The 24,809-nt window shown below is 35.7% G+C and overlaps 1 protein-coding gene across 4 annotated transcripts in view; it reads right to left on the bottom strand.

Annotated features, from left to right (window-relative positions):
• PTBP3 (polypyrimidine tract binding protein 3) overlaps nucleotides 1-24,621 on the bottom strand; it is a 106,830-nt gene extending 82,209 nt beyond the window's left edge. For 2 of the 4 annotated variants that reach the window (XM_060014320.1, XM_060014321.1), the window contains exons 1-2: nucleotides 24,500-24,619; nucleotides 21,585-21,618 (exon numbers count right to left, since the gene is read on the bottom strand). In XM_060014320.1, the coding sequence (XP_059870303.1) occupies nucleotides 21,585-21,618; nucleotides 24,500-24,507 (42 nt within the window). In that variant the 5' untranslated portion in view covers nucleotides 24,508-24,619. Of the gene's footprint in view, nucleotides 1-21,584; nucleotides 21,619-24,499 lie in introns of all 4 variants that reach the window. The other 2 variants (XM_069540760.1, XM_060014323.1) reach the window with 1 other exon arrangement.
• Nucleotides 24,622-24,809: the final 188 nt, after the last annotated feature.

Genomic DNA, 24,809 nt, shown 5'->3' with positions numbered 1-24,809 from the left:
CCTTATAACTTCATTATATTCCCCCATGCCCTATAACATAGTGTCAGGTACAATATAATGGCTCTCTGCCTTGGCTATAGACTAAAATCACATATCCAAGTTTAAAATAAATACTATATACCAGGTCCTACCCCAGAGATTCTTAATCAGTAGCTCTAGGCTGAGGTTTGAGCACCTGTATTTCCAAAGCTCTTAACGTGTAGCCAACTGAGAACTACTATAAACAGATGCTGTAATGAACACAGAAGCATAATAGTACAGCAGTTTAAAATGTAGTCTTCTGGAGCAGACCAGATCTAGGTTTGAAAATGCTACACAAAGTTACCTTTATATGATACTACATATTATTTAACCTAAGGCTCAGTTTGTTCACCTGCAAAATGAGGGTCATAATGGTACCCATACTCATAGGTTGCTCCGAGGATTAATATTTCTAATATACACACCTCTCATTAAACAGTGGCAAATAAATACTAGTGATTCATTACTCAATCCTCTTCAAAAGCTATATATGCCAATAGTTATATGTATGCAATGTAATTAGTATTGAACAGCAATCTCCTAAATGTGAAAGATATTCTTTCAATAAAGGAAACTTTCTAAAGTTTTAGAAAGAAACAAACTTTTTGATACTAACAAAAAGGAAATTTCCTTCTGTCAGATGAATTGATAAAAGACTGGATTTTAATAAAATCAAAATGTAAGGATTGCAAAGGAGATTTAATAAAGTCCCATTTATGATTAACCTTTGAGAATGAGAAAGAATAAAGCATGTGGGCATTAGAACTTTTCCTGCAGAACACTGATGATATTTGTTTATAGAGAAAAAGGAGGTCAAATTTTTCTCTATAACAATCCTCATTTAAGCATCTTTGCATACTTATCCAATTATCTCAGGAAAAGATCTGTAGATATTAATTAGCTAGATCATTTTTCATTTTGATAGTTCTATCTTTTTTTTTTTTTTTTTTTTTTTTGCGGTACGCGGGCCTCTCACTGTTGTGGCCTCTCCCGTTGCAGAGCACAGGCTCCAGATGCGCAGGCTCAGCGGCCATGGCTCACGGGCCTAGCCGCTCTGCGGCATGTGGGATCCTCCTGGACCAAGGCACGAACCCGTGTCCCCTGCATCGGCAGGCGGACTCTCAACCACTGCGCCACCAGGGAAGCCCCCTGTTTTATCGTAACATGCACTGTACAAAGTTATAATATGAATCTATGTTCCTCTCTGTAATCCTTTTAACTGATAAGCTTTTGTCACCTTGTTACAGTCTCCTTAATTATTGTTAATGGATTCTTAAAATTCTATAATTGCATACTATTACCCTATTACTAAATATTAGCATCACTTGTAATTTACTGATACCATAAGTTATGCTGTATTAATTTAGAATATAGCATTTTCCATATTTTATGTTCTATCCATAGAATAAATATTAAGAAATAAAAGAAACAATTTTTTTCTTTTTGAGTGAAGGTAAAAGATGGTATAACTGCAAGAAATCTCAAATTTCTGCTTAACAGTATATAGTAACTTCAAGTTCCTACTACACTACAAGTGACTACTAAGAAGCATTTTTACTTCTACAGAGGTCTTTCAAATATTGTTAGAGTTGGCACATGACTCTAATTCTGGACACTTTTAATACTACTCAGAGTTTGGCTCACAGTCTGTAAAGAATTTAACCCTGTTCAAAGAGAGGTCTGGCTTTTGCCCCCTCCTTCTGGGAGGTAATCTCTAAACCCCCTGTAAGGTCATGCCTGAGAAAGTGTCTTTTTTTAACTCGAGGGGCTTTGGGTCACCAGACAGTCTTAGAGTCAGGACACGCCTGGAGGGGCTAGAGGAGACTTAACTAAGATCAGCCTCAAGAGCAATCAAGTATGCTTACATAAAGGAGCCCCTCAATAAAAATGTAATCACCAAAGCATGGTAAGCATCCCGGTTTGACTCCATGAGTACTGTCACACACTGATGCTGGGAAAGTAATGTGTCCTGACACCATAGGGAGAAGACAAAGGAAGCTCTGTGTTTGATACTTCCCCAGACTTCTGCCCTATGTGTTCCTTCCCTTGGCTGATTCAAATCTATATCCTTTCCCTGTAATAACCAGTAATGAAGAGTACAAAAGCTTTCAGTGAGTTCTGTAAGTTCTTCTAGCAAATTATGGGACCAGAGGGTGGTTTTAGAAACCCTCAGGACTTACAATTTCTGTCAGAAGTGAGGGGAGTCTTTTGTGGACTGTGTTCCCTAACTTCACAGTTGGCCTAATTCCTCTCATGGAAAAATGATGAATCAGTAGAGCACATATAATAAAACTATTCATTTAACAGATTTTTCTAAACCTTTATTCTTCACCTCTAAATCACCATTTGGATTTCTAACTGTAAAAGAAAAATTTAGTCTAAAAATGTGATCAAATAGTCAAACACAGAAAAACTGGAAAAACTAACTTAAATTTATATGGCATACTAAGTAAATTAATGCAACATCTTAACTGTCACATTCAATGTTTCTACACAAAATATAAACTATTATAATAAGGAAATGGTTAACATTACAGAGCCTTCAAAATAAAATCATTTAAGTTTGATAATTCTACTAGATCTTTCAACAGTAATAGGAAGAACTTTCAAAAAGAATATGTGTAGAATAATGCATGAATAAAGCAAACTCTATAGTATGCAGTGAAGTGATGGAATGCCTATTTTTATTGTCTTATTACACAATAAGAAAAATTAAAATATTTGATCCAAAAGTTTCATATCTGGAAATTGTTTCATATCAGAGATGGGGTTTACCATTTAACATACAGAATAAACAACACATATCTCAAATAATTATGATACTTTAAAAAAACTGGTAACTTTTGGACCCTAATAATTTCAGGATATGATAAACAAAAGAAAGAAAAAAGAGCTTACATTTGAAAATGCAGTCATAAAAAAAATATTCTGATAATCAAAATTTACTGGCTAAGCTTTTTTCCCCCAAGGATTCATTTTCAGATTACAGAAAATAAAGGTTTTTAAATATCATAAAGCTCAAATCCCAAGAGTCATATTACTTTGTAAGCTTTGTAAAAAGTGAGAAAAACACAATCAGTTCTGTTACTTTAAAGATTCCCTTCTTTAAAAAAAACAAAACTTTTCTTTCCTAGACATAAATTCTTTCTCCTGAAAACACATCACTGCCTATAATTACAGACTACTTGCTTAACAGTTATATCCTAAGTGTCTGAAAAGTAATTTTCTATTATAGTCAAGGAAAAGCAATGCAGACCTAGGTAAAACTGAGTATCTGTCTAGTAGGGGAGGAAAACTTTTGCCTTCTTCCCTTTTAGGTTCTTTGGCTGGTCTAATAATTAAGCTGACATGAGACAGAATAACAGGAGAAAAACAAAATTTAATTTCATACATACAGGAGCTCATAAAGATATGAGACTCTAAGAAGTGACAAAAGCATGCAGTTTTTATACCTTTTAGACAAAGAAACAATTATTTGTGAAGATTTGACAAAACAAAGGGTCTGCGGGGCTTGGGGTAGCAAATTAATAAAGAAGTAACAAAGTTTGTTTAGTCACCCTTCTCTGCCTTGAATTTCCTATCTCTGGTGATAAGGATGCCTTCTACTCTCCTAGTATAAGGAGGATACTTTCACTTGAGAGATTTATTTCCTGTTTTCAGGGGGACCAAGGAGGGTCAGTGTCCTTCTTGCAACAGCTGTTTCTTTCCTTTTTTAAAAAATATTTATTTATTTATATATTTATTTGGCTGCGCCGGGTCTTAATTGCGGCATGTTGGGATCTTTAGCTGCGGCATGCAGGATCTTTTACTTGCAGGCATGCAGGATCTTTTAGTTGCGGCATGGGGGATGTTTAGTTGCGGCATGGGGGATCTAGTTCCCTGACCAGGGATTGAAGTCGGGCCCCCTGCATTGGGAGCGCTGAGTCTTAGCCACTGGACCACGAAGGAAGTCCCTGGCTGTTTATTAAGTATCTTTAATTCAAAATAATCAACATGCCAAAGGGGCACATTTTATTCCACCTCACTCTCAAAAGGTCTGATGGCTATGATAAGAGATTATAGTTTAAGAGATAGATGGAAGATAAGCAGAATGAAGACTCTAAAAAAAAAATGATGGAAAGCTTATTTGGATGAGTGACTACAGATGATCAACATAAGGAAATTGTTAAAAAGTGAAAGAAAAGACTCTGTACCACAGGTAAATAAATTAACATTAAACAAAAAGGCTTTAACAAACCAAATCATGAAGACATCATGGGGTGGGGGTGGGGCATGAACAATACTGGATCAACAGTCTCCTTAGAAACACACAGTAAATTTACATAAGTGCAACAGTTGTTCTGTGGACTTGTTAGCTCTCTGGCTAAGTCAATACACCAGTCAGCTTCACTGCCTCAAGTATCAATTACTGAAGCTCTCTCCTGCTAAAGAATAATTAAATACACTGGGCCAACAAAGCAAAAGAATACTGTCATTAAGCAGCACAAATAAAGTGTTTTATTATCAAATTTGATGGGAAGTGGTTTTATTTAGCATTAAAGTGAGATTATTAATATAATAAAAGGCAATCCACACAACTGAGAAACAGCCAGTAAAATAACATGTAAGGAAGATTCTGAAAATAAACCATTAACTCATGGTTAAACTTCAGACCATACCTAAAATGCACATGAAATTCAAGAATAAGACATCATTTGTTTTAGTCTACCAAGATACTATGACCATAAAAAAGGAGCTATCAAAAAAACTTCACAATTTTCCAGATCTTTTTTAAATAAAAGAAACTTAAATACTGAAATTAATATTCAAGTCCTACCTTAAAGCTAAGGTAGCCCCCTCTGTAAAATTTCTAGCAAAAGGTCTAGTGACCCTTTGTAAACACTTCACAGAACAGAAAACTCATGTTGATCCTGCTCTGTTACTATGTTTTTCCATAAACAGAAAAACATATTATTATGTAGAGTCTCACCATACTATATACACTTGCTGATAACTCACCTTTATATCCCCCTCTACAGGACCTAATAATGAAATGGAATCTGTGTTCAAAATATTTTTGCTTAAAAAAGAGTAATAATTATAAAGACAAGGGAATAAACTGAATATTCAGTAAAGGTTTCAGAGTAATTGTGAGGCAGTAAGTGATAACTCCAAGTTTTTTAACATTTAGGTTTTTGTTAACATTCACCTATTCACATCTCCTATTGCTCTAAACACACCCAAACTCCAAAGCCTCACATGTGACTTGGAGGTCATATCCCCACAAACTCTGTGGCCCCATCAACACTCTCATCTACTAAATAATGTGACTATCTCTACACATATTTCTTAAAGAACAGTTACCCTAAAAAAAGAATAGTTACCAAATTGTTTGTTTGTGACATTTTCCTTTCCAAAGCTGCCACTGTTGAGATTTTAAGACAATGAGAATAAACAAGGTGGTAAAGATGGGGTAAATTCTTCAAATATACAGCTGTGACAATGTTTACAATCCCATTTATGACAGTTTCAATAAAATGGTTTTTATTGTCTTCATTTTATATGGACATCTTAGCAATAAATAGTAACACTTTTTTTAATGACTAGCAAAATTATTCCTCCAAAAGCCTTCTAATTCATGACGTCCAATCAAATGCCACTCATGTGAATATTTATTTAGTTCCTACTATATAGGCATAGATCATACATATTGACTTCAATATGTAAAAGTGTTTTAGCAATAATATTCATTCACTCAACAGATCCAACAAATATTTGCTGAGCACGAAACTATATGCCAGGGTCTTTAAGCACTGGGGAAAATCCCAGTGAACAGACAAAAATTCCTGCCCTTACCATGTGGAGTTTACAATCTTGCAGAAGGAAACACGTAACAATCAAATTAAGAAAATTGTGTAGTATGTTTTAAAGTCATAATGCTTTTTAAAAAGCAGGATAAGGAGCAACGAGGGGTAAAGAGGAGAACTGTGATTTTTAAATAGAGTGGTCAAGGAAAGATTTAAGAGCAAGTAACATTTAAGTGTAGTCTTAAGGAGGTAAGGAGTAAGCTATATAGGCATCTGAGGGAAGAATGTTGTAGGTCGAGGAAACTGAGATAGAATGCCTTGCATGTTCTAGAAAACAGTGAGGAGGCCAACTGTGACTGAAAGAGTGTGAGCAAGGAGAGAAGAAAACTAAAGAGACAAGGAGGGTATGTCATAGCATGTGGTGCCTTGAAAGCCATTCTAAAATATGTTACTGAGTGAAACGAGGGACAAAGAGTTGTGAACAGGGAAGTGACATGATCTGATTTACTTTTTTAAAATTTATTTTATTTATTTATTTTTGGCTGGGTTGGGTCTTCACTGCTGCGTTGTGGAGAGCAGGGGCTACTCTTCATTGCAGTGCGCAGGCTTCTCATTGCAGTGGCTTCTCTTGTTGCGGAGCACAGGCCTTAGGTGTACAGGCTTCAGTAGTTGCAGCACACAGGCTCAGTAGTTGTGGCTCAAGGGCTCTAGAGCACAGGCTCAGTAGTTGTGGCGCACGGGCTTAGTTGCTCCGCGGCATATGGGATCTTCCCGGACTAGGGCTCGAACCCGGGCCCCCTGCATTGGCAGGCAGATTCTTAACCACTGCGCCACCAGGGAAGCCCTGATTTACTTTTTAAACAATCACTCTGGCTGCAGTGTTGAGAATAGTTTGTAATGAAGCAGAGGAAGATGCAGAGACTCCAGTAGGAAGCTATGGTGATAATCCAAATGAGGGGCAAAGGGAGTGTTACTGGGGAGAGTGGTTGAATTATGAATACACTTAGGAAGATTTGCTAATAATTAGACATGGAGTGAGAGAAAAAGAAGAAGTCAAAGATGTCCTGGATATCCCAAATAGGCCTAAATGTAAAATATTCTGTCCTATAGTCAGTGAACAGATATTTTAAAGATTTTACTATACGTATTCTCCAATTCTCACAACTCTGCAAAGTAGGTATTATTATCCCTCAAAGAATCAGAGGTTATATTATTCGACATAGGTCAGAGAGGGTAGCTGGTACAATTAAAATCTAGGCCTGGTTTATTTTTCACCTGACATACCTGTTGCTCTCCAGTCTAATAAACAAATTTCCTCTCAATATCTTATGCCAATCCTTTGATTCATTTATTCCACATCTAGACATTATTTTATGTTAGAACTGTACGTGAAGATATGTACATGTAATCATCCTTTACAAGAACAAAATAAACAAATACAAAGATAGCTAATACTGACTGTTTAATATGTGCCAGTACTGTTCTATGTGCTTTATCAAACATATTTCATGTAATCTAAGAAGGCTTCAAGTGTAAGACCCCATAATTTTATCTAATATCCAGAAAGAAAAAGTGCTGTCAACCAAATAGTAGTACATTATCAACACTAAGATGCACCCTGATGTCAGAAATGTTAATATGGGAAAAAAAAGGGGGGGGCCTTAGAATCAATGAACTATCAAATCGTCATAAAATGCTAAGCTTTAAGCAATATTATGGTGATCAGTGTTGGTTCAAAATATTACATCTCATTGCTCATTCATTAAAAATAATAGTTCTATCCTTTTCCTTTCCACATTTTAAGTTCTAAACCTCTTTCAACTCTCTTTTTTCCCCTCAAGGTTGTAACTAATGGAATATTAGTGCTTAACTTTGAAACCACAGGCACTATTAAACTGCTTGTGAAAAAAATCTCTGTAAGGCAAGAATAAAACTTCCTCTTCCAATACAGCTGCAGAAAAAGACACAATTCTGGTCATAAAACTGCTTATAAATAAATGTTATTTCTAACAAAGGTGTCCTGTGATCACCTGAATTCTGGAAAGCATAGCTATGTCCCATAAAAATTACAAGGTCTGGGTTTTGGTTAGTTGTCATACTTAATAACTTACTGCCCTAGAGTAATATTATATTGACACCTATTTTCTGAAATACATATAAACTTACAAATTTTTAAATTAAGCCTATCATTGAAACTTCCCTCTTCTCACACATTCATAAACAAATCCTAACAATTTTTTAGATTCTCATAACAAAGAGTTGGAAAGCCTATTAACATTTTGTGAATGAGAAAAATAAGGCATAAATGAGTTAAGTAGCTTATATAAATTACACTACAAATAAAGAGCTGGGGTCAGGATTCAAACCCAGGCAGGCCAATTTCAGAGTCTATGCTTTTAACTGCTATACTAAACTACTAAAATATTAAACCACCACTATGTTCATAAATAAGAGATTAGTTACATGAGTTACAACAGATCCATGCAATGAAATACTAGATGGTTACTAAAATGATAAAGGACCAGACTTATCAACCTGATATAAACTCACAAGATATTGTTCATTTTTTAAGCCATATAAATTAGTTATAACATGTATTATGTTTCCATTTTTGTAAAGCAAATTAATAATAAATATGCACATATACTGTGAACATATGAAAAGGTCTAAAAGAAAACTCACCTAAATTTTAGCAGGAATTATTATTTCTAGCTTTTACCTTCTCCTTTACACTTGTGTTTAAACATTACTTAATCAAAGGGAAATGGGCTATTTTCATTTTGAAAAAAAATGAACTTTAAAAATTTTGCCAACATTTGTTTTAAGCTCCATACCTGGGTCTTTCAATCAAATATATTTCATGGGAATTTTTGGTCAATTCTACGGAACATATTTATCATTGCAAAAATGTTTTAAAATTTTTTTAATTTAAAATTCCTTCTTGCACCATTTAATGATCTGAAGGCACCTCTGAATTTTATAATAGCCACACTGTATGAACATAGGCTAGTTTTCATGTTACTTTAGTTGAGAAAGAGCAGAGTGAATGGCTATGAGTCTCAACAGATGGAATTCCAACGCATCACAAAAACAGGGTTGTGGGACTTCCCTGGTGGCGCAGTGGTTAAGAATCCGCCTGCCAATGCAGGGGACCCGGGTTCGAGCCCTGGTCCGGGAAGATTCCACATGCCGCGGTGCAACTAAGCCTGTGCGCCACAACTACTGAGCCTGAGCTCTAGAGTCCACGAGCCACACCTACCGAGCCTGCGTGCCACAGCTACTGAAGCCCTCACGCCTAGAGCCCGTGCTCCACAATGAGAAGCCACTGCAATGAGAAGCCTGCACACTGCAATGAAGAGTAGTGCCCGCTCACCGCAACTAGAGAAAGCCCGTGCGCAGCAACGAAGACCCAACCCAGCCTAAAATTAATTAATTAAAAAACAAAACAAAACAGGGTTGTACTCCAATCTCCCCTTCACCTTAGTGAAACTACAAGTATATTTCACTGCTTCAGCAGACTGTAAGCTATGCTTCCATCTCTAACACAATGGTATACTATTTTTATCCCAGAACAAACCAACGTCCAAAAATAATGGAGCTTATTAACCAAATACTATCTGGAATATTAGTTTTCCTAAAACCAATAGACACAAAGGGGTAAAAAACAGAGCATGGGTTTTGGAAACAAACCTTTGTTTGAATCCAGCCCCTGTCACTAGGGTATTAAGTTTGACCTAGGGTATCATGTTACAGTAACACCACAGGTTTTTTTCTTCTGTAAAATTAGTCTAATATTATAATAGATATGCAAAGTTTCCTTTTAAAATGACTTCTTATATACTGATACCCAGCAGGATAGGGATAAAATGCATTTTTTTAATCTGGGAGAGGGAGGCAAAAGCAGTACTGGTGAACAGAATGTTGATGTTCTGCCTATTTATCCTATCAATAATTAAGAGAGATCTCGAAATCTATGACTAGTTATGGATGTGGCTATTTCTTCTTTCACCTAAAACTGCTATACAACTCCTCAGGACTCACAGGAGTCCTCTCTTGAATGAAGATTTCCTGTTTTGGAGAAAAAAAGTGCAGAACAGTGCACAGAAATATGCTGTCTTTTATATTAGAAGAGGAAGAAAAAATATGTACAGTTGCCTATATTTGCATTAAAAAGGTACTAGAAGGGTAAAGAAAAAACTAATAAAATTGTTATCTTTGGGGGAAAGACAAGAAGGGGGACAACAATGTGAATGAGAGATCTCCCTATACACACAGTTGAATTTATTTTTTGGTGAATTACTTCTGTCCTTGTAACTTTTATTCATGAATTTAATTTTTACTTTTATCAAATACGTGTACTATAACAAATTTTACAAAATAGTCTATATGATAAAAGCAAATCTCTCCACCCAAACAGAATTGTTAAACAGTTCTTATTCTAATGGTTGCCACCACAACATTAGATAATATGCTTATAGTTATCAACTTTAAAAATAAACTGGCTGACCTCTAATACGAAAACTTAGTTTATCTCTTATAATTCCTTTTTCTGTTCTCTCAATGTTTGAAATATATGCTCTTAATTTTAATTCTTGTGTAAGTATCTTTGAACTTTAAATACTACATTTGTATCTTTACTGCTTGTTTTGTCAATTTGACATTACCTCTTGATTCTCCATTTTGAAAGAAAGCTTTTGGGGCTAGTAATCAGTTCCCTCCCTCCCTCCCGCCCTCCGTCAACTTCATTTTTACTTTTATTGGTATGCTTGTTACATTCTGCCCTCCAACAATAGCATTCTGGGCTTTGTCCATTCCTGTCCTGTCCAAAGGTTGACTCAAAGTTGAAAATCAATAAACAGCATTTACACTTTTATTACTATATAAATATTGTTCAAGGAAACATAATCCTGGAACACTTCACTTTTTACTCTACGCGTCTAATGTCACAACCTTAGAACCACTTGAAAAAGACTATTCTTAGAATCAAGATCAAATGGATTCTTTATTATACTCTACCAATTTCTTAACATTATGCTACATTCTAATTTGGTTCATAATTAGACATTTTTATTTATTTATTCATTCATTAATTTTTGCTTTCCGTGACATTTTAAAACTGTATTTTCCTCACACTATTATCATCATATTTTCCCCAAACTCTTCATGGCACCACTCATTCTATGTACTCCTCATTTTTCTTCCTAAGATCTCCCTCCTAAAACCCCCTTTTCTCCTGCTTCAATCTAGAATGACTGCTTTCTAGGACTTCTGAACAGCTATTAACTAAGGTCTTCTTTTCACTTTTCATCTGGGTTGGCTCAACTTTTTCCTGAACTTCTGTCTTCCTTGTCCTTAGTTCACATTATTATTTTGCTGGAGTACAACCTTAACAACTACCTAAATGATGGTAAACACCAAGGTAAACTTTCTGGGTCCATGCATGTCTGAAAATTCTATCCTCATAAGTAATCATTTGACAGCCAAGAATTCTGGGTTAAAAATTATTTTTTCCTAAGAAAATTAGGAAAAGATTCACCATTTTCATCTAGCATATAGTAGGGCTGGTAAGATGCCAGTCTGACATTCATTTCTTTGAAGTTGACTTGTTTTCTGCCCCCACCTCCCTGGAAGCTTTCTGAATCATCTCTTCATCGGTGGAACTCTAAAATTTCACAATAACATATCTAGGTGATAGTCCTTTGTACTCACTGTACTAGGTAATAAATAGGTGGGTCTGAAGCCTGAAACTAGAATGAGTTGGTCTGAAGCCTGAAGCTACCACTGTCCTTTGTACTTCATACTAAGTAATAAATAGGTTGGTCTGAAGCCTGAAGCTAACATGAATTGTTAACTCCCATCTCCAAAATCAACCATGGAGAAGCTGTAGAAGCTGAAGGGATATGTGGGTTTCAGGAACCAAAATAATGTGAGAAAAACCTTGATGAAATGTAAGGGAAAAAGATAGATCAACAGTTGAATTGAAATTTTAATACATTTCTCTTAGAAAGTAATAGACCAAACATAAAAAATATGACCAGAAAAAAAAAATACAATCAATAACTTGAACTAATAGATACACTGAATGCAGAACCAGACATCCAGTTAAGAATAAACATTTATAAAAACAGACATTGTATCAGGTTGGCAAACTTTATATGTAAAGGGCCAAATAGTAAGGGCTTTTAAACTTTGTGGGCCATACAGTCTCTGTCATAACTCACAAAAGCAGTCACAGACAATATGAAAATGAATGAGCATGGCTATGTTCCAATAAAACTTTAATTATAGACACTGAGATTTGAATCTCATCTATTTTTCACCTGTTACAAAGTATTAATCGTTGGATTTCTTTCAAGCATTTAGAAGTATAAAGACCATTTTAGATGGCAGGATGCATAAAAACAGATGGCAGTGAGCCCTATTTAGCCCTTGGGCCATAGTTTGCCAACTCCCATATTAGTTCATAAAAGAAGTCTCAATATGTTCCAAAGGAATATACTGAACATACTATGTTCTCTGCAATAAAATTAGAAACAAAATTAAAAAGAGTGGCTAATGTTTGGGAACTAAACTTTTAAAGCCAGTAAATAATCCTGGAGTTAAAAAGGAAACTTTTTCGAAAAGATACATGCACCCCAATGTTCCTAGCAGCACTATTTACAAGAGCCAAGACATGGAAGCAACCTAAATGTCCATCAACAGATGAATGGATAAAAAAGTTGTGATATATATACACATAGGAATATTACTCAACCATAAAAAAGAATGAAATAATGCCATTTGCAGTAACATGGATGGACCTAGGGATTATCATACTAAAATGAAGTCAGAAAAAGACATATCATATGATATCACTTACATGTGGAATCTAAAAAATGATATAAATGAACTTATTTAAGAAACAGACTCACAGACACAGAAAACAAACTTATGGTTACCAAAGGGGAAAGAGGAGGGAGGGATAAATTAGGAGTTTGGGATTGGCAGATACAAATTACTATATATAAAACAGATAAACAAAAGGCCCTACTGTAGAGCACAGGTAACTATATTCAGTATCTGTAATAAACTATAATGGAAAAGAATCTGAAAAAGAGAATATATATATACATATACATAAATAAACATATATATGTAACTGAATCACTTTGCTGTATACCAGAAACTAACACAACATTGTAACTCAACGATACTTCAAAAATAAATAAATAAATAAATAAAGGAAATTTTTTAAGAATCATAAGTAAAATATAAAAATACTTAGATATAATAAAAATGAAAACACAAATCCAAAACTTGTGGGATCCAGCTTTAGTACTTTAAGATAAATTCATAGTTGTAAATACATTTATGAGAAAACAGAAGATTTTAAAATATGTGAGTTAATTATTAACTCAAAAAAAATTACTTCAAAAAAGAAAAAATCGAGAGCAAAAGAGCGAATCCAAATCCTAAAATTACTGTGAGAGGAATAAAAAACCTGAATTCACCATAAGAATTAAAGATAGTGAAATAACAGACAAAGACATCCCTATCCCCTACTACCAACCCAGGTCCAGATGACTTTGCAGGTGAGATCAACTAAACTTTGAAGAAAAAAGTTGTTCCACAAAACAGCAAAAGAATGAAAGTTAATCAGTTCATTTTAAGCAGCTAGTGAATGAAATCGATTCCAAAAATAAAATTAGAAAATCACCTCTTTGCAACTATCATTATAATAACGAATTAAGGCAAGAACCATCACATAGATGCTAAAATTAGTAGATTAACATTTGAGAATTAAAATAATATTAGCATGGCCTTAAAGTACCACTCCACAAAATACTTACTAGTTGCAAAGAGAAAAACAGTAAATTTACAGCAGAAAACCTGGCAAATACAACTTTAACCAAGTGATCAAAGTTAACATTACAAGTTATAGGACAAATCAACATCCTCTGCTTTCTGATAAAATACACTGAGAATAGAACATGACTTCTGTGGTATTCCTGAAAAAATACATAACCTAAATCTATTTATAAGAAACAGATAAACTCAAAGTAAGGGATATCCTACACAATAACATGCCTATATTCTTTTAAAATGTCAATATCATGAATCAAAAAGACTGAGGGAACATTTTAGATTAACTTCCAGATTTTGATAATTATGCTACAGTAATGTAAAATGTCTTTATTTTTAGGCAATTACACTCTAAAGTATTTAGGGGTGAAAGAATAAAGTAAAATAATATATCAGTGAAGTTTCAAGGAATCTCCTTGACAAACTATTAATTACGAAGGGAAAATTAGTAACTTAATATAGTGGAGAAGCTGGGCTGACAATCATGCTAACCAAATAATGATTCAGAAAGTGAAAAAAAGAATATAGAGAGATATATGTATATCTACAGAAAGTAACATACACATATGTATAAAGAAAAAGAGAGAAACACTATAAATGAATAATAAAACAAATGGGGCAAATGTGAATTACCTGGGTAATGGTTATATAAGTTTTTATACTATTCTACAACCTTTCTGTAAGTTTGTATTAAAGTTTCAAAAAACTAAGATATCGATGAAATTCACCACATTAGTATACTATGAAAAAAGAAAACCTTTAAAAGGGAAAAATCAAAGTATGTATAAATTATGGTAAGCTATTAGAGAGAGAGAGAATGTGGTAATATAAAAAAGTCATGCACAGTGATTTACAACCAAAAAAGTATTTGCACTTACATGATCTTACTTGGACATTAATAAGCTATTTTACTATTCATTTTTCAGTATTTATTCACTACTTTGAGTTAGGTAGTTGTATTAGTTATGAATGGATGCATAACAAATTACCCCAAAATCTAGCAACTTATAAAAACAAGAATTTTTAAACTCAATTTCTGAGAGTCAGGAACCTGGGCATGGCTTAGTTAGGTCCTCTGGCTCAGAGTCTCTCACAGGCTGCAATCATCTCAAGGCTCAATAGAGGAAATGGAGGTCCCACTTCCAAGCTCACTCAAGTGGTTGCTGGCAGGATTCATTCTGTAAATGGGCCTCTCCATAACGTAGCTCACTTTTATCAGGGTAAACAAAAAGAAAGCAAGAGAAGCCAGTCCTTAGAAACCTAATCCTTCAAGTAGATTTAAGCCTACCATCTTGCTATTTGTTATCTCTTTGGCTCATCCATCCTTTAACCTATCTTAAACACAGACAGATTAAAAGAAAAGGAAAAGGAACAGGAAAACGATATACCCCACAAATACTAATCATAAGAAAATTGGAATGACTAGAATGACTACATTACTATCACACAAAGTAGATTTCAGGACAGGAACTATTACTAGATAAAGATATATATGACAAATGATTTTTTTAAAGGTTAATTCATCAAGAAAATATAACATTCTTAAATGTGAATGCATCTAATAACTGAGCTTTAAAATATATAAAGCAAAAACTGACAGAACTACAAAAAGGAATAAAAGAACCACAACTACAGATGGAAATTCCAATATTCTTCTCCCCTTTCAGTAATTAACAGAATAGAAAGAAAATCAGGAAAGTTAGAGAAGACTTGAAACTTCAACCAGTTTATTCTATTGACATTTATAAGGCACTACACCCAACAAAAGTAAACTATACATTTTTTTAAGTGTACATAGAACATTCATAAAGACAGACTATAGCTTGACATTAAAACAAACCTCAGAAAATGTAAAGGTGTGAAATGGTATACAGCATGTTCTCTAATCAAAGTAGCATTTAAAAAAATAGAAAGGGACTTCCCTGGTGGCACAGTGGTTAAGAATCTGCCTGCCAATGCAGGGAACATGGGTTCAAGCCCCGATCCGGGAAGATCCGACATGCTGTGGAGCAACTAAGCCTGTGTGCCACAACTACTGAGCCTGTACGTCTGGAGCCTGTGCTCTGCAACAAGAGAGGCCATGACAGTGAGAGGCCCGTGCACTGCGATGAAGAGTGGCCCCCGCTTGCCACAACTGGAGAAAGCCCTCGCACAGAAACGAAGACCCAACACAGCCAAAAATAAATAAATAAACAAACCAATGAACCAACAAAAAAAATAATACAATAAAATAAAATCTTAAAAAAAAATCATAGGTAAAAAGAGAAATCACACTAAGAGTAGAAAATACTTTGAACTGAGTGAAAATTAAAACCCAGCACACCAAATTTTGTGTGATGCAATGAAAGAAAAAAATCTGAACAGCACAATATCTATTTTTTAAAACTGAATTCATAATTAAAAACCTTCCTGCAAAGAAAATGCACCCACAAATGGCTACACTGATGAATTCTATCAAACATTTAAAGAAAAAATACTACCAATCTTATACAAACTCTCGTCAACTGATTGGACATGGCTGAAGAAAGAATTATGAGCTTGAAGACATTTCAACAGGAACTTCCCAAACAGAAAAGCAAAGAGACAAAAGAACTGGGAAAAAAAAAAAAAAAAAAAAAGAAAGAGAAAAAGAGAGAGTGAAGCAGAAAAAAACATTTCAAAGTAATGAATGACCAAGAGCTTTCCATAATCAATGATAGAGACCAAAACCACAAACCCAGGATCTCAGAGAACACCAAGTAGGATAATACCAAAAAATATGCACTTCAGCAGATCATTCAAACTGCAGAAAACCAAACACAAAGAGAAAATCTTGAGGGAAAAAACCCTCCTTACCTACAGAGGACTAAGGATAAGAATTACAGAGGTTTCTTTCTCATCAGAAACCATGGAAGCAGGAAGAAAGTAGAGTGGACTATCTAAAGAGTTAATGGAGAAAAAAAAACCCCACCAACCTAGAATTCTATATGAAAAGTATCCTTCAAAAGCAAAGGAGAGGGGCTTCCCTGGTGCCGCAGTGGTTGAGAGTCCGCCTGCCAATGCAGGGAACACGGGTTCGTGCCCTGGTGCGGGAAGATCCCACATGCCGCGGAGCGGCTGGGCCCGTGAGCCATGGCCGCTGGGCCTGCGCGTCCGGAGCCTGTGCTCCGCAACGGGAGAGGCCACAGCAGTGAGAGGCCCGCGTACCGCCAAAAAAAAAAAAAAAAAAACAAGCCCCCTCCCCCCCCACCAAAAAAGTAAAGGACAAATAAAGACTTCTTCAGACAAAAACCAAGGAAATGTATTATCAGTAGACCTGCCCTACGAAAAATGTTAAAAGAAGGTCTTTGGGGAGAAGAAAAATTATGTAGATCAGAACTCAGATCTACATACGGAAAGGAAGACAAGGAATAAATGAAGGTATTTTATACTTCTTATTCTTAATTGATCTAAAAAGCCTGTTTATTTAAAGTAATAATAGTAACAATGTATTGGGTGATTACTGCATATGGTTAAGTAAAATGAAAGATAACAGTGTCCTAAGGGACAGGAAGGAGAAATTGGAAATGCTCTGTTGAAGGTACCTGCAGTATACATGAAGCAGCATAGCATTATTTGAAGGTGGACTTAAAATGAGCTGTAAATGTATACTGCAACCATTAAAAAAATTTTTTTAAAGAGGTATAAGATGCTAACAGAGGAAATAAATGGAATCATATAAAATGCTCAATTAAAACCAGAGAAGGCAAAAAAAAAAAAAAAGGAGAAAATAAAAACAAAGAACAAGCTAATGAATACAAACAGTTATGAACAAGGTACTTATTAATTTAACTAAATTAATCATCCCTTGAAACGTGAATGGTAATGGCCTACATATACCAATTAAAAGACTGATTGCTCAGAGTGGATTTAAAAAAAAAAAACAAAAAACCTAACGATATGTTGTCTACAAGAAACCCACTTTAAAAGAATAGGCAAAAAAGTTAACATTCATAAAAGAAGGTAAGTGAATGGCTAATAAGCACATGAAACGGTACACACCATCACCAGTCATCAGGTCAATGGAAATTAAAACTATAATAAGATGCTACTAGGCATTACAGTTATACTCGCTAGAATTCCTAACAGTAAAGTGTTGGCAAGGATGTGGGGCAACCTGAACTGTAATACAAAGCGGCTCCAAGTGTAAAGTGGTACATTTAAAAAAATAACCAAGTTAAACATACACATATCCAATTTTACTCCTAAGCATAGTGTACAATGACACACACATTTACCCAGAGACATACACAAATGTTTACAGTCGCTTTATTCATAATAGCTCAAATCTGAAAAGAACCCAAATGCCCACCAACATGAGAATGGATTTTTAAATATTGTGATATAGTCACACAATGGAATACTCTCGTTAATAAATAAGAAAGAACTACTGATACATAGAACATAGATAAATCTAAAAATCCATTTTGCTGAGTAAAAGCCAGGCATCAAAGAGCTTATGCTGTATATATGGAGTATTAATATTTATTTCATTTATATGAAAATCAAACACACAAAATCTTTGGTGACAGAAATCAAGAGTTGCGTAGACTGGGTCTAGAAAAGGGCAACAGGAAACAAGGGGATACGTTTGTCAAAATTTATTGCACTGTACCCTTAAGACCTGTGCATTTCACTCTATGTAAGTTACTGCTCAGTTTAAAAAAACAAAAAAAATTTCTGGCAAAGGCCTTTTCTGTAGTTCAAACACTGCAAGCAGTAGGTGCATTTTTTCTGCAAAGGGTCAGAAAGTAAATATTTTAGAATTTGCGGTCATATGGTCCCTGTTATAACCCTTCTGTCATTGTATCGTTAAAGTATCCAGACAATATGGAAACAAATGAGCATGGCTGTGTTTCACTAAAACTATTTACAAAAACAGGTGGCAAGCTGGATTTGGTCCACAGGCTGTAGTCTGCTAACTCCTGGTGGAGCAACAGAAAATCAATCTTCAAAATTAATTTAAATACACTGTAGTGTTTTTTCCTATATAGTGACAGGCATGATAATTATTAGAAGCCAATTATAGTCCTTCCTAAATTTTTAGGTTTTTCTATACTCATCTAATCATTTAAAATAGAAAGATAAACTAGAAAATCCCTAAAATATATTTAATATGGAAGATCATCATTTTAAAAAATCATTTAATGGCCACTATAGTATTCTGAAAAATTACCCAGGAATGTGAGAAATATTTAAGATACACTAGCTAGTAATAATTAAAGTATGAACTAGAAATTTAAAATACACTTAGTTACACACACAAAAAGCTATGTTACCCACAATGCTGATGCCTTGATTTATCTGGTATAATAAAGTTCTTGAAACATGCCCAGCATCAATCATCATCACCTGGTTTGTTCTTTATTTAAAAGAATTGAAAATTAAGAACAGCAATTCTTGCTGTTTTTAAAAGCATTTCAGAATACAAAATAACATATGGAAATAAAAGAAATATTTTATGAGAAGTACCAAAAGCTAATTTTTTGCCTAATTTAGGCAAGGCTCAAAAACCCTGCAAAGAACCTGCAGGTTCAAACTCTGCAAAGAACACTCAGGGTATACAACTAGGTATAAATAAATCTCAAATACAGCACAGCCCTAAGCTGCCTGAAAATGTTTATCCATCTTCAAGAAAATTCTAATCTAAAAAAAGAATTTAATTCTCTCTCACCATGGTATATACCTATTAGAAGAAACACTAGCAAAATCAGAAGGCTTGGGCTCCAGTATAAGTTTGCCACTTAATTGACTGTGTGAGAATTTGGCATCCATTCATTAATCAAGCATTTCTGAGAGCTTACTATGTGCCAGACACTGGAAACACAGTAGTGAAGGAAATATCAAAAATTCCTGCCCTCATGACACATTCTAGTGAGTCACTTAATCTCTAAAAACAATTCAGTTTTCTTTCACTAAGGTAATGGACTTCATATTTAAGGGTATTTTCAATTCTCTAAAATAAAATCCATATTACTTTCTGCATCCGGGAAAGCAACTGATGGAGCATAACCTGAAATCCAGTCTTTCACTGGCTAAAACTATTTCTTGTGTCATTATATTCAGACAGCAAATAAAAGAAAATAAGTGACATTCTTGAAGAACTTATTTAAATTAGCTAATTTTGGTTTATACAATCTAGAGAAAATATGAGCCTTATTGGCCTATTACTTGGTAACTAAACGTCCTTGGATGGGATCCAAGAAAGAAGCAGAACAATCTTATGAGAATTTTCTTCATATAATGAATAATTTTACAGACATTTGCAGTATTGCCAAGTGAATCAACTAATCAGCTTATCCTTTCTTCAGAGTAGGATCTGATCTCTGTTTCCAAACTGCTTGCTGGAACACAGGTAGTCAGAGATCCTAATTGCATATTCAAATCTAGTTCCTGAGCCTTACATTTAAATTTTTCTCTTATCTATCATCAAGATATATTTTTCCCCAAAATAAAACAGGCATGACAGTCCTTCAAGCATAATTCCTCAACTCCCAAGTGTAAGTTTTTTAAATGTTTCATGTATTCGTTTTTCCCAGATAAACTCTAGAATCACAAATTATGTTTCTGGTAAGACCAAAACAACTCTCACTTTAAATATCCCTGCCCCTACGGAGACACCAAAAGGGATCCAAGACATAAGCCTAAGCCTGCGGTTTCTATCTATGAGTATCATTCCCAAATGAGAAACTGACATAAGTATCTACCAAAAAAAAAAAGTATATCCCACCAAGAGGTTTCTCCATTTATTTTCAACTCATAAAATATGTTCGAAGTTTGCCAAAGCAAGCTAACTCCATCCAACTTCAAAAGACAGTATAAGCAGTAGTCCCCAATTATGCTAATCTTGAACATCCTATTGTTAGTCTAAAACTCTGCTATCTTTACGCTTATATTTTAAGATGTTTTAGGAATATGAGTACCACCATCAGATCCAATAAAACCAAATGCAGAAGTGTTGAAATTGTTAGCTAGAGATGATGGACAGAAAGCAGCAAAACAACTTTACATAAAATACATATAATATACACATGAATTATTTCCATTTTCTACAGTAATATGAACTGTAAGTGGTCTCTAGAACTAGATTCTCAACTCAGCTGCATCAAATACCAAATTGCTCAAAGAAATCTTAAAACTTCCATTTATATTTTAAAAGCCTCATATTGATGAACTCGATTTGTATTTTAGAATCCAATAAATGAGAAGATTTTGATAAAACTGAAATGACTTATAACTTAGAAGAATCATTACTGTAAAATATTAATTATCCAGCTCTCCCATTGTTCACCTTTTAGACAGTACCCTCATTGCTGGCAGCGAGGTACAATGAAAAAAAAGGTCAGGTTTGTAATCAGAAAGACATGTGTTTGAACTCTGGTGCACCACACCTTGAACACAAACTTTCTGAACCTATTTTTTCATCTCTAAAATGGGAATATTAACACCTACCTTGAAGAACTGTTTCAATTATTAGTGAAATATATGTAAAGCATCTTTTATATAATAGGAATTGAAGAAACTTTAGCTGCTATTACTATTTTATTACTCATAAATGCATCCAAGACAAGATAAAAGAAAGGACATGGCAGGAAAATAAACCAGAGCCTAGGTTACATGTAACTGCTAAAACAACAAAAGCAAATAAATACCCTGATAGTTCAAGCGAAATTTTGGGCTAAACTTTTTGTTCACATTTTATATAAACAAGATAATATTGTAACCACTCTTTATAAACACATAAAATCCAAAATTAGCTACAGGTCTACTTATGTTGGAGCTAAATAAAAATGAAAGATTATCATCATACAATAAAACAGATAATTTTATGAACAGGTGAGATGATTTCACCATTGGAAAAAAATGCCAAAACTAAGATTTAAAAATGCTTATGAAAGGATATTAAAAGATTCCTACCTTTAAACCGACTGCTATAAGATCTGTAACAACACTGTATGGAAAAAGTAAAAAGAGAAAATGGAAAACAAAGTTAGAGAACAAGTTTTAAAAAGACAGAGATAATAAGATAAAGAAAAAAAGAAAAAGCATTATAATAACAAATAATAAAAATAAGAATGTGATGAGTTGTGAAATGTTAATACAAAGAAAAGTGATGGGACAGTCTAGCAACAGCAGAGTGTAAAAGCAAAGCTTTAATAGCAATGTAAGAAACAAATAATAAATCAAATTCTCCTTTGGTATTTAGAAAAATGTAGTTGTGCTTCAATAAAATGAGTACGTGTTTATCCATTTACCTCTATTTAACAAACCCAAACCAAAACTTTAAATCACCAAAGTTCACTCTTTTAAATCACTGGTATGAATTATCGTATTTAAAGTTTTAAATGAAACAAAACCAGTGAGTGGATTTTACAGAAATAGACAGTAACTTGCAAATTTGCATCTACCACCCAAAGGGCTCACCAAAATATAGCTAAGACAGTCTCTCAGAATTAAAAACACAAACATCAAACTTCAGACATCAAAGTTTTCAAAGATTCGCTTTAAAAAAAATTCTACCACATCAAAACTGTGTTTAAGTATCAGTAGGAAATGAGCACACACACACAAAAGAAAGTTGGGATTTGAGGTGGAACTAGAAAGTTATGTTGACTGGTGGTTTGTTTTTTTAACTATCCAAAATAATGAAAAAGGACCCTTTTCAGGCTATGGAAGAATGTAGAAATTTAAGTAGCCTCCTAAAAGCATAAACTGTGTTCAAAACCATATCCCGTAACACCAAGATGTAAAAAACCCACATACTTCTGCCAAGCAAAAATCCATCTCTTCCAACCCCCCAAAAAACTGTCTTCAATTAAGTTTGTCTCAACTCCTAAAAGAAAGCTGTAATAAAATTCTATATATTGTTAATAACCTATGTCATCATTACTTAATAAAAGTAAACAAGTTTATGTTTGTTTAATGATGCAAACTTAATTGTTTTAAACAATAACCATGTAGAGTTAAGATTTTTTCTTTTGAAACTTAAATTTTGTTTGAAATCTAAATGTGATAACTGACATTTGTGCATAAAAAATTAGATTGTCTAATATGTACTAGGTATTGGTCCCGATGCAAAGAGTAAATCATGCTGCTACTTGAACTCCCAAATGAACTTACCTTCCAGTATGTCTTACTGTCCCACATATTTAAACCAATAAACTCATTCTTAGCTTTCAAACCACATTTAGGGTGAAGAGAAAGTTAACTTCTTAAACACTATCTGAAAGAGTAAGTCTGCACTTCACAGTTGCCCAAGAGTTTAACAGCCAAGATGCATAAGCCAAGAGTCCTCTTTCTTATCACTATAAATTTTCCAATACAAAAAGCTAGTCTGCTTCCGTATCTCAAGTCAAACCACTAGTCAAGACAATTCACTACAAATAGTGAAATACTACTTCCACAGCCTTTCTCAACTGAAATATTGGTGTAATTATACAATTAAGATAGTAAAATTCTGCGCACATATAAAGTGTAATTGAAAAAGGTGGTATGAAATGAGTTTTCAACAATGCTCTCAGAGAAGCTTCAATTAAACAATAAAAATAGATTCAATTAAATTTTAAAAATACTTTGGAGAACATCACCACCACAAATGAAATCTAAAATTGCACTTTGTCTAACGTCTGTAACAGTGTGCAATGTACATTCAAATGAGTTAATCCCATATATTATCATATAGACTTATTATAGAACTAGGATAAACGAAATCTAATGAAGGCAAAAATTGTTCGAAGATTCCATCGTCTTTACACAGTACAATTACAATCAACTATATGGCAACATGTATGCGGCTTTACTGTTCAAGCAAGTTCTGTATACTCCACAACCAAGAGGTCTCCAGAAATCTTGTCATCAAAATCAAGTAAAAGGCCAAACAAAATCTCAAGTGCATAATGAAAATAAATAAGTGGATTTGCAGGCTCTAATAGAGGTTTTTTTTTTTGGATCTTGATGCACATAGACTACGACCTTCAACTAATTCACCAAGATCCTAATCTAGTTGTTTTCTTAATCATTCAAATATCTGTCTGGTCCCACCCCATAATCCTGGGTCCCCAGAGAAATATTTATATCGGTGATCCTAAATCTTTATTTTGGCCACAGACCTCATTCACTTTTAAAGCGTTTCAAAGCTCCCCGAAAATCGCACTTATGCAATATTTTGCATACATCGCAGGGAATTCACAAGTTTCTTGGGGGGCGGGGGGTTGGTAGGGGCACGCGTCCCTGGTCACCGAGTCCAGACGCCCGGTGTACGGTAATCGGTAACAGAGCTCCCAGCACAAGCCCGGAGACCGCGTGGGACCCCGGCTCCGGGACCGGGTCGCCGTCCAGACGTGTACCTGCGCGTGCCCTAGCCGTCCGCCACTCCGCGGCCACTCGCCTCCCCGCCAGAGGAAGCTCCAGCGCCCGCCCCACCTCCCCGGTAAACAGCAACTCTCCGAGCGGGAGGACGCCCGCCCCGAGCGCCGCCTCCGCCTCCCCCAGCGCCGCGCACCATTTTCTGAGAGGAAGTGTCTGGAGGCCGGGCCGGGCTCGGCGGACCTCGGCACCCGCGGGGTGCACTGGGCTTTCCTCCGCTTCCTTGGGCGAGGGTGTGAAAAGGCGGACATTACGGGGGCACCGCGAGGGGGAAGGAGAGGCTGCGGCGGACCGCCCCTCCGGGTCTCGGGACTCCCTGAGGAGGCGCCCGGAAGCCCCGCCGTCGGGCTCGGCCCGGGCCGCTCCTTGGGCCGCCGGCGCCGCACCCGGCTCCCCCGCTCCGGCGCGTCCGGCCGAGAACCGAGAAGAAGCGGGCAAGCGCAGCCCGGTGGCCGCCAAGCACTTACCCATCCATGGCCCACACGGAGGAGCGCACAGTGCGGAGACTGACGGGCCCACCGCGAACGGAGGGAGGAGGCAGCGGCAGCAGGGCGGCTCCGGGTACCGGCAAGCTGCGCTTCTCTCGAGCTCCGGCCGGTCGAAGGTGGAAAGAGAGTGGAAAGCAGGGGCGGAGACCAGGGACGCTCCCGCCACCGCCGTGCCCCCGCCTTCCCCACCCCCCAGAGCGCGTCCCCGCCTCGCCTCACCCCGCCCCTCAGCGTCGACGCCCTCCCTGGGCCCCGCCCACAGCCGCCCTCCGGCTCGGCTCCAGGGCGC

The sequence above is a fragment of the Delphinus delphis genome, chromosome 6, assembly GCF_949987515.2.
Source record: "Delphinus delphis chromosome 6, mDelDel1.2, whole genome shotgun sequence".
Lineage (NCBI taxonomy): Eukaryota > Metazoa > Chordata > Mammalia > Artiodactyla > Delphinidae > Delphinus > Delphinus delphis.
This window is presented reverse-complemented; position numbering and strand designations above follow the sequence as displayed.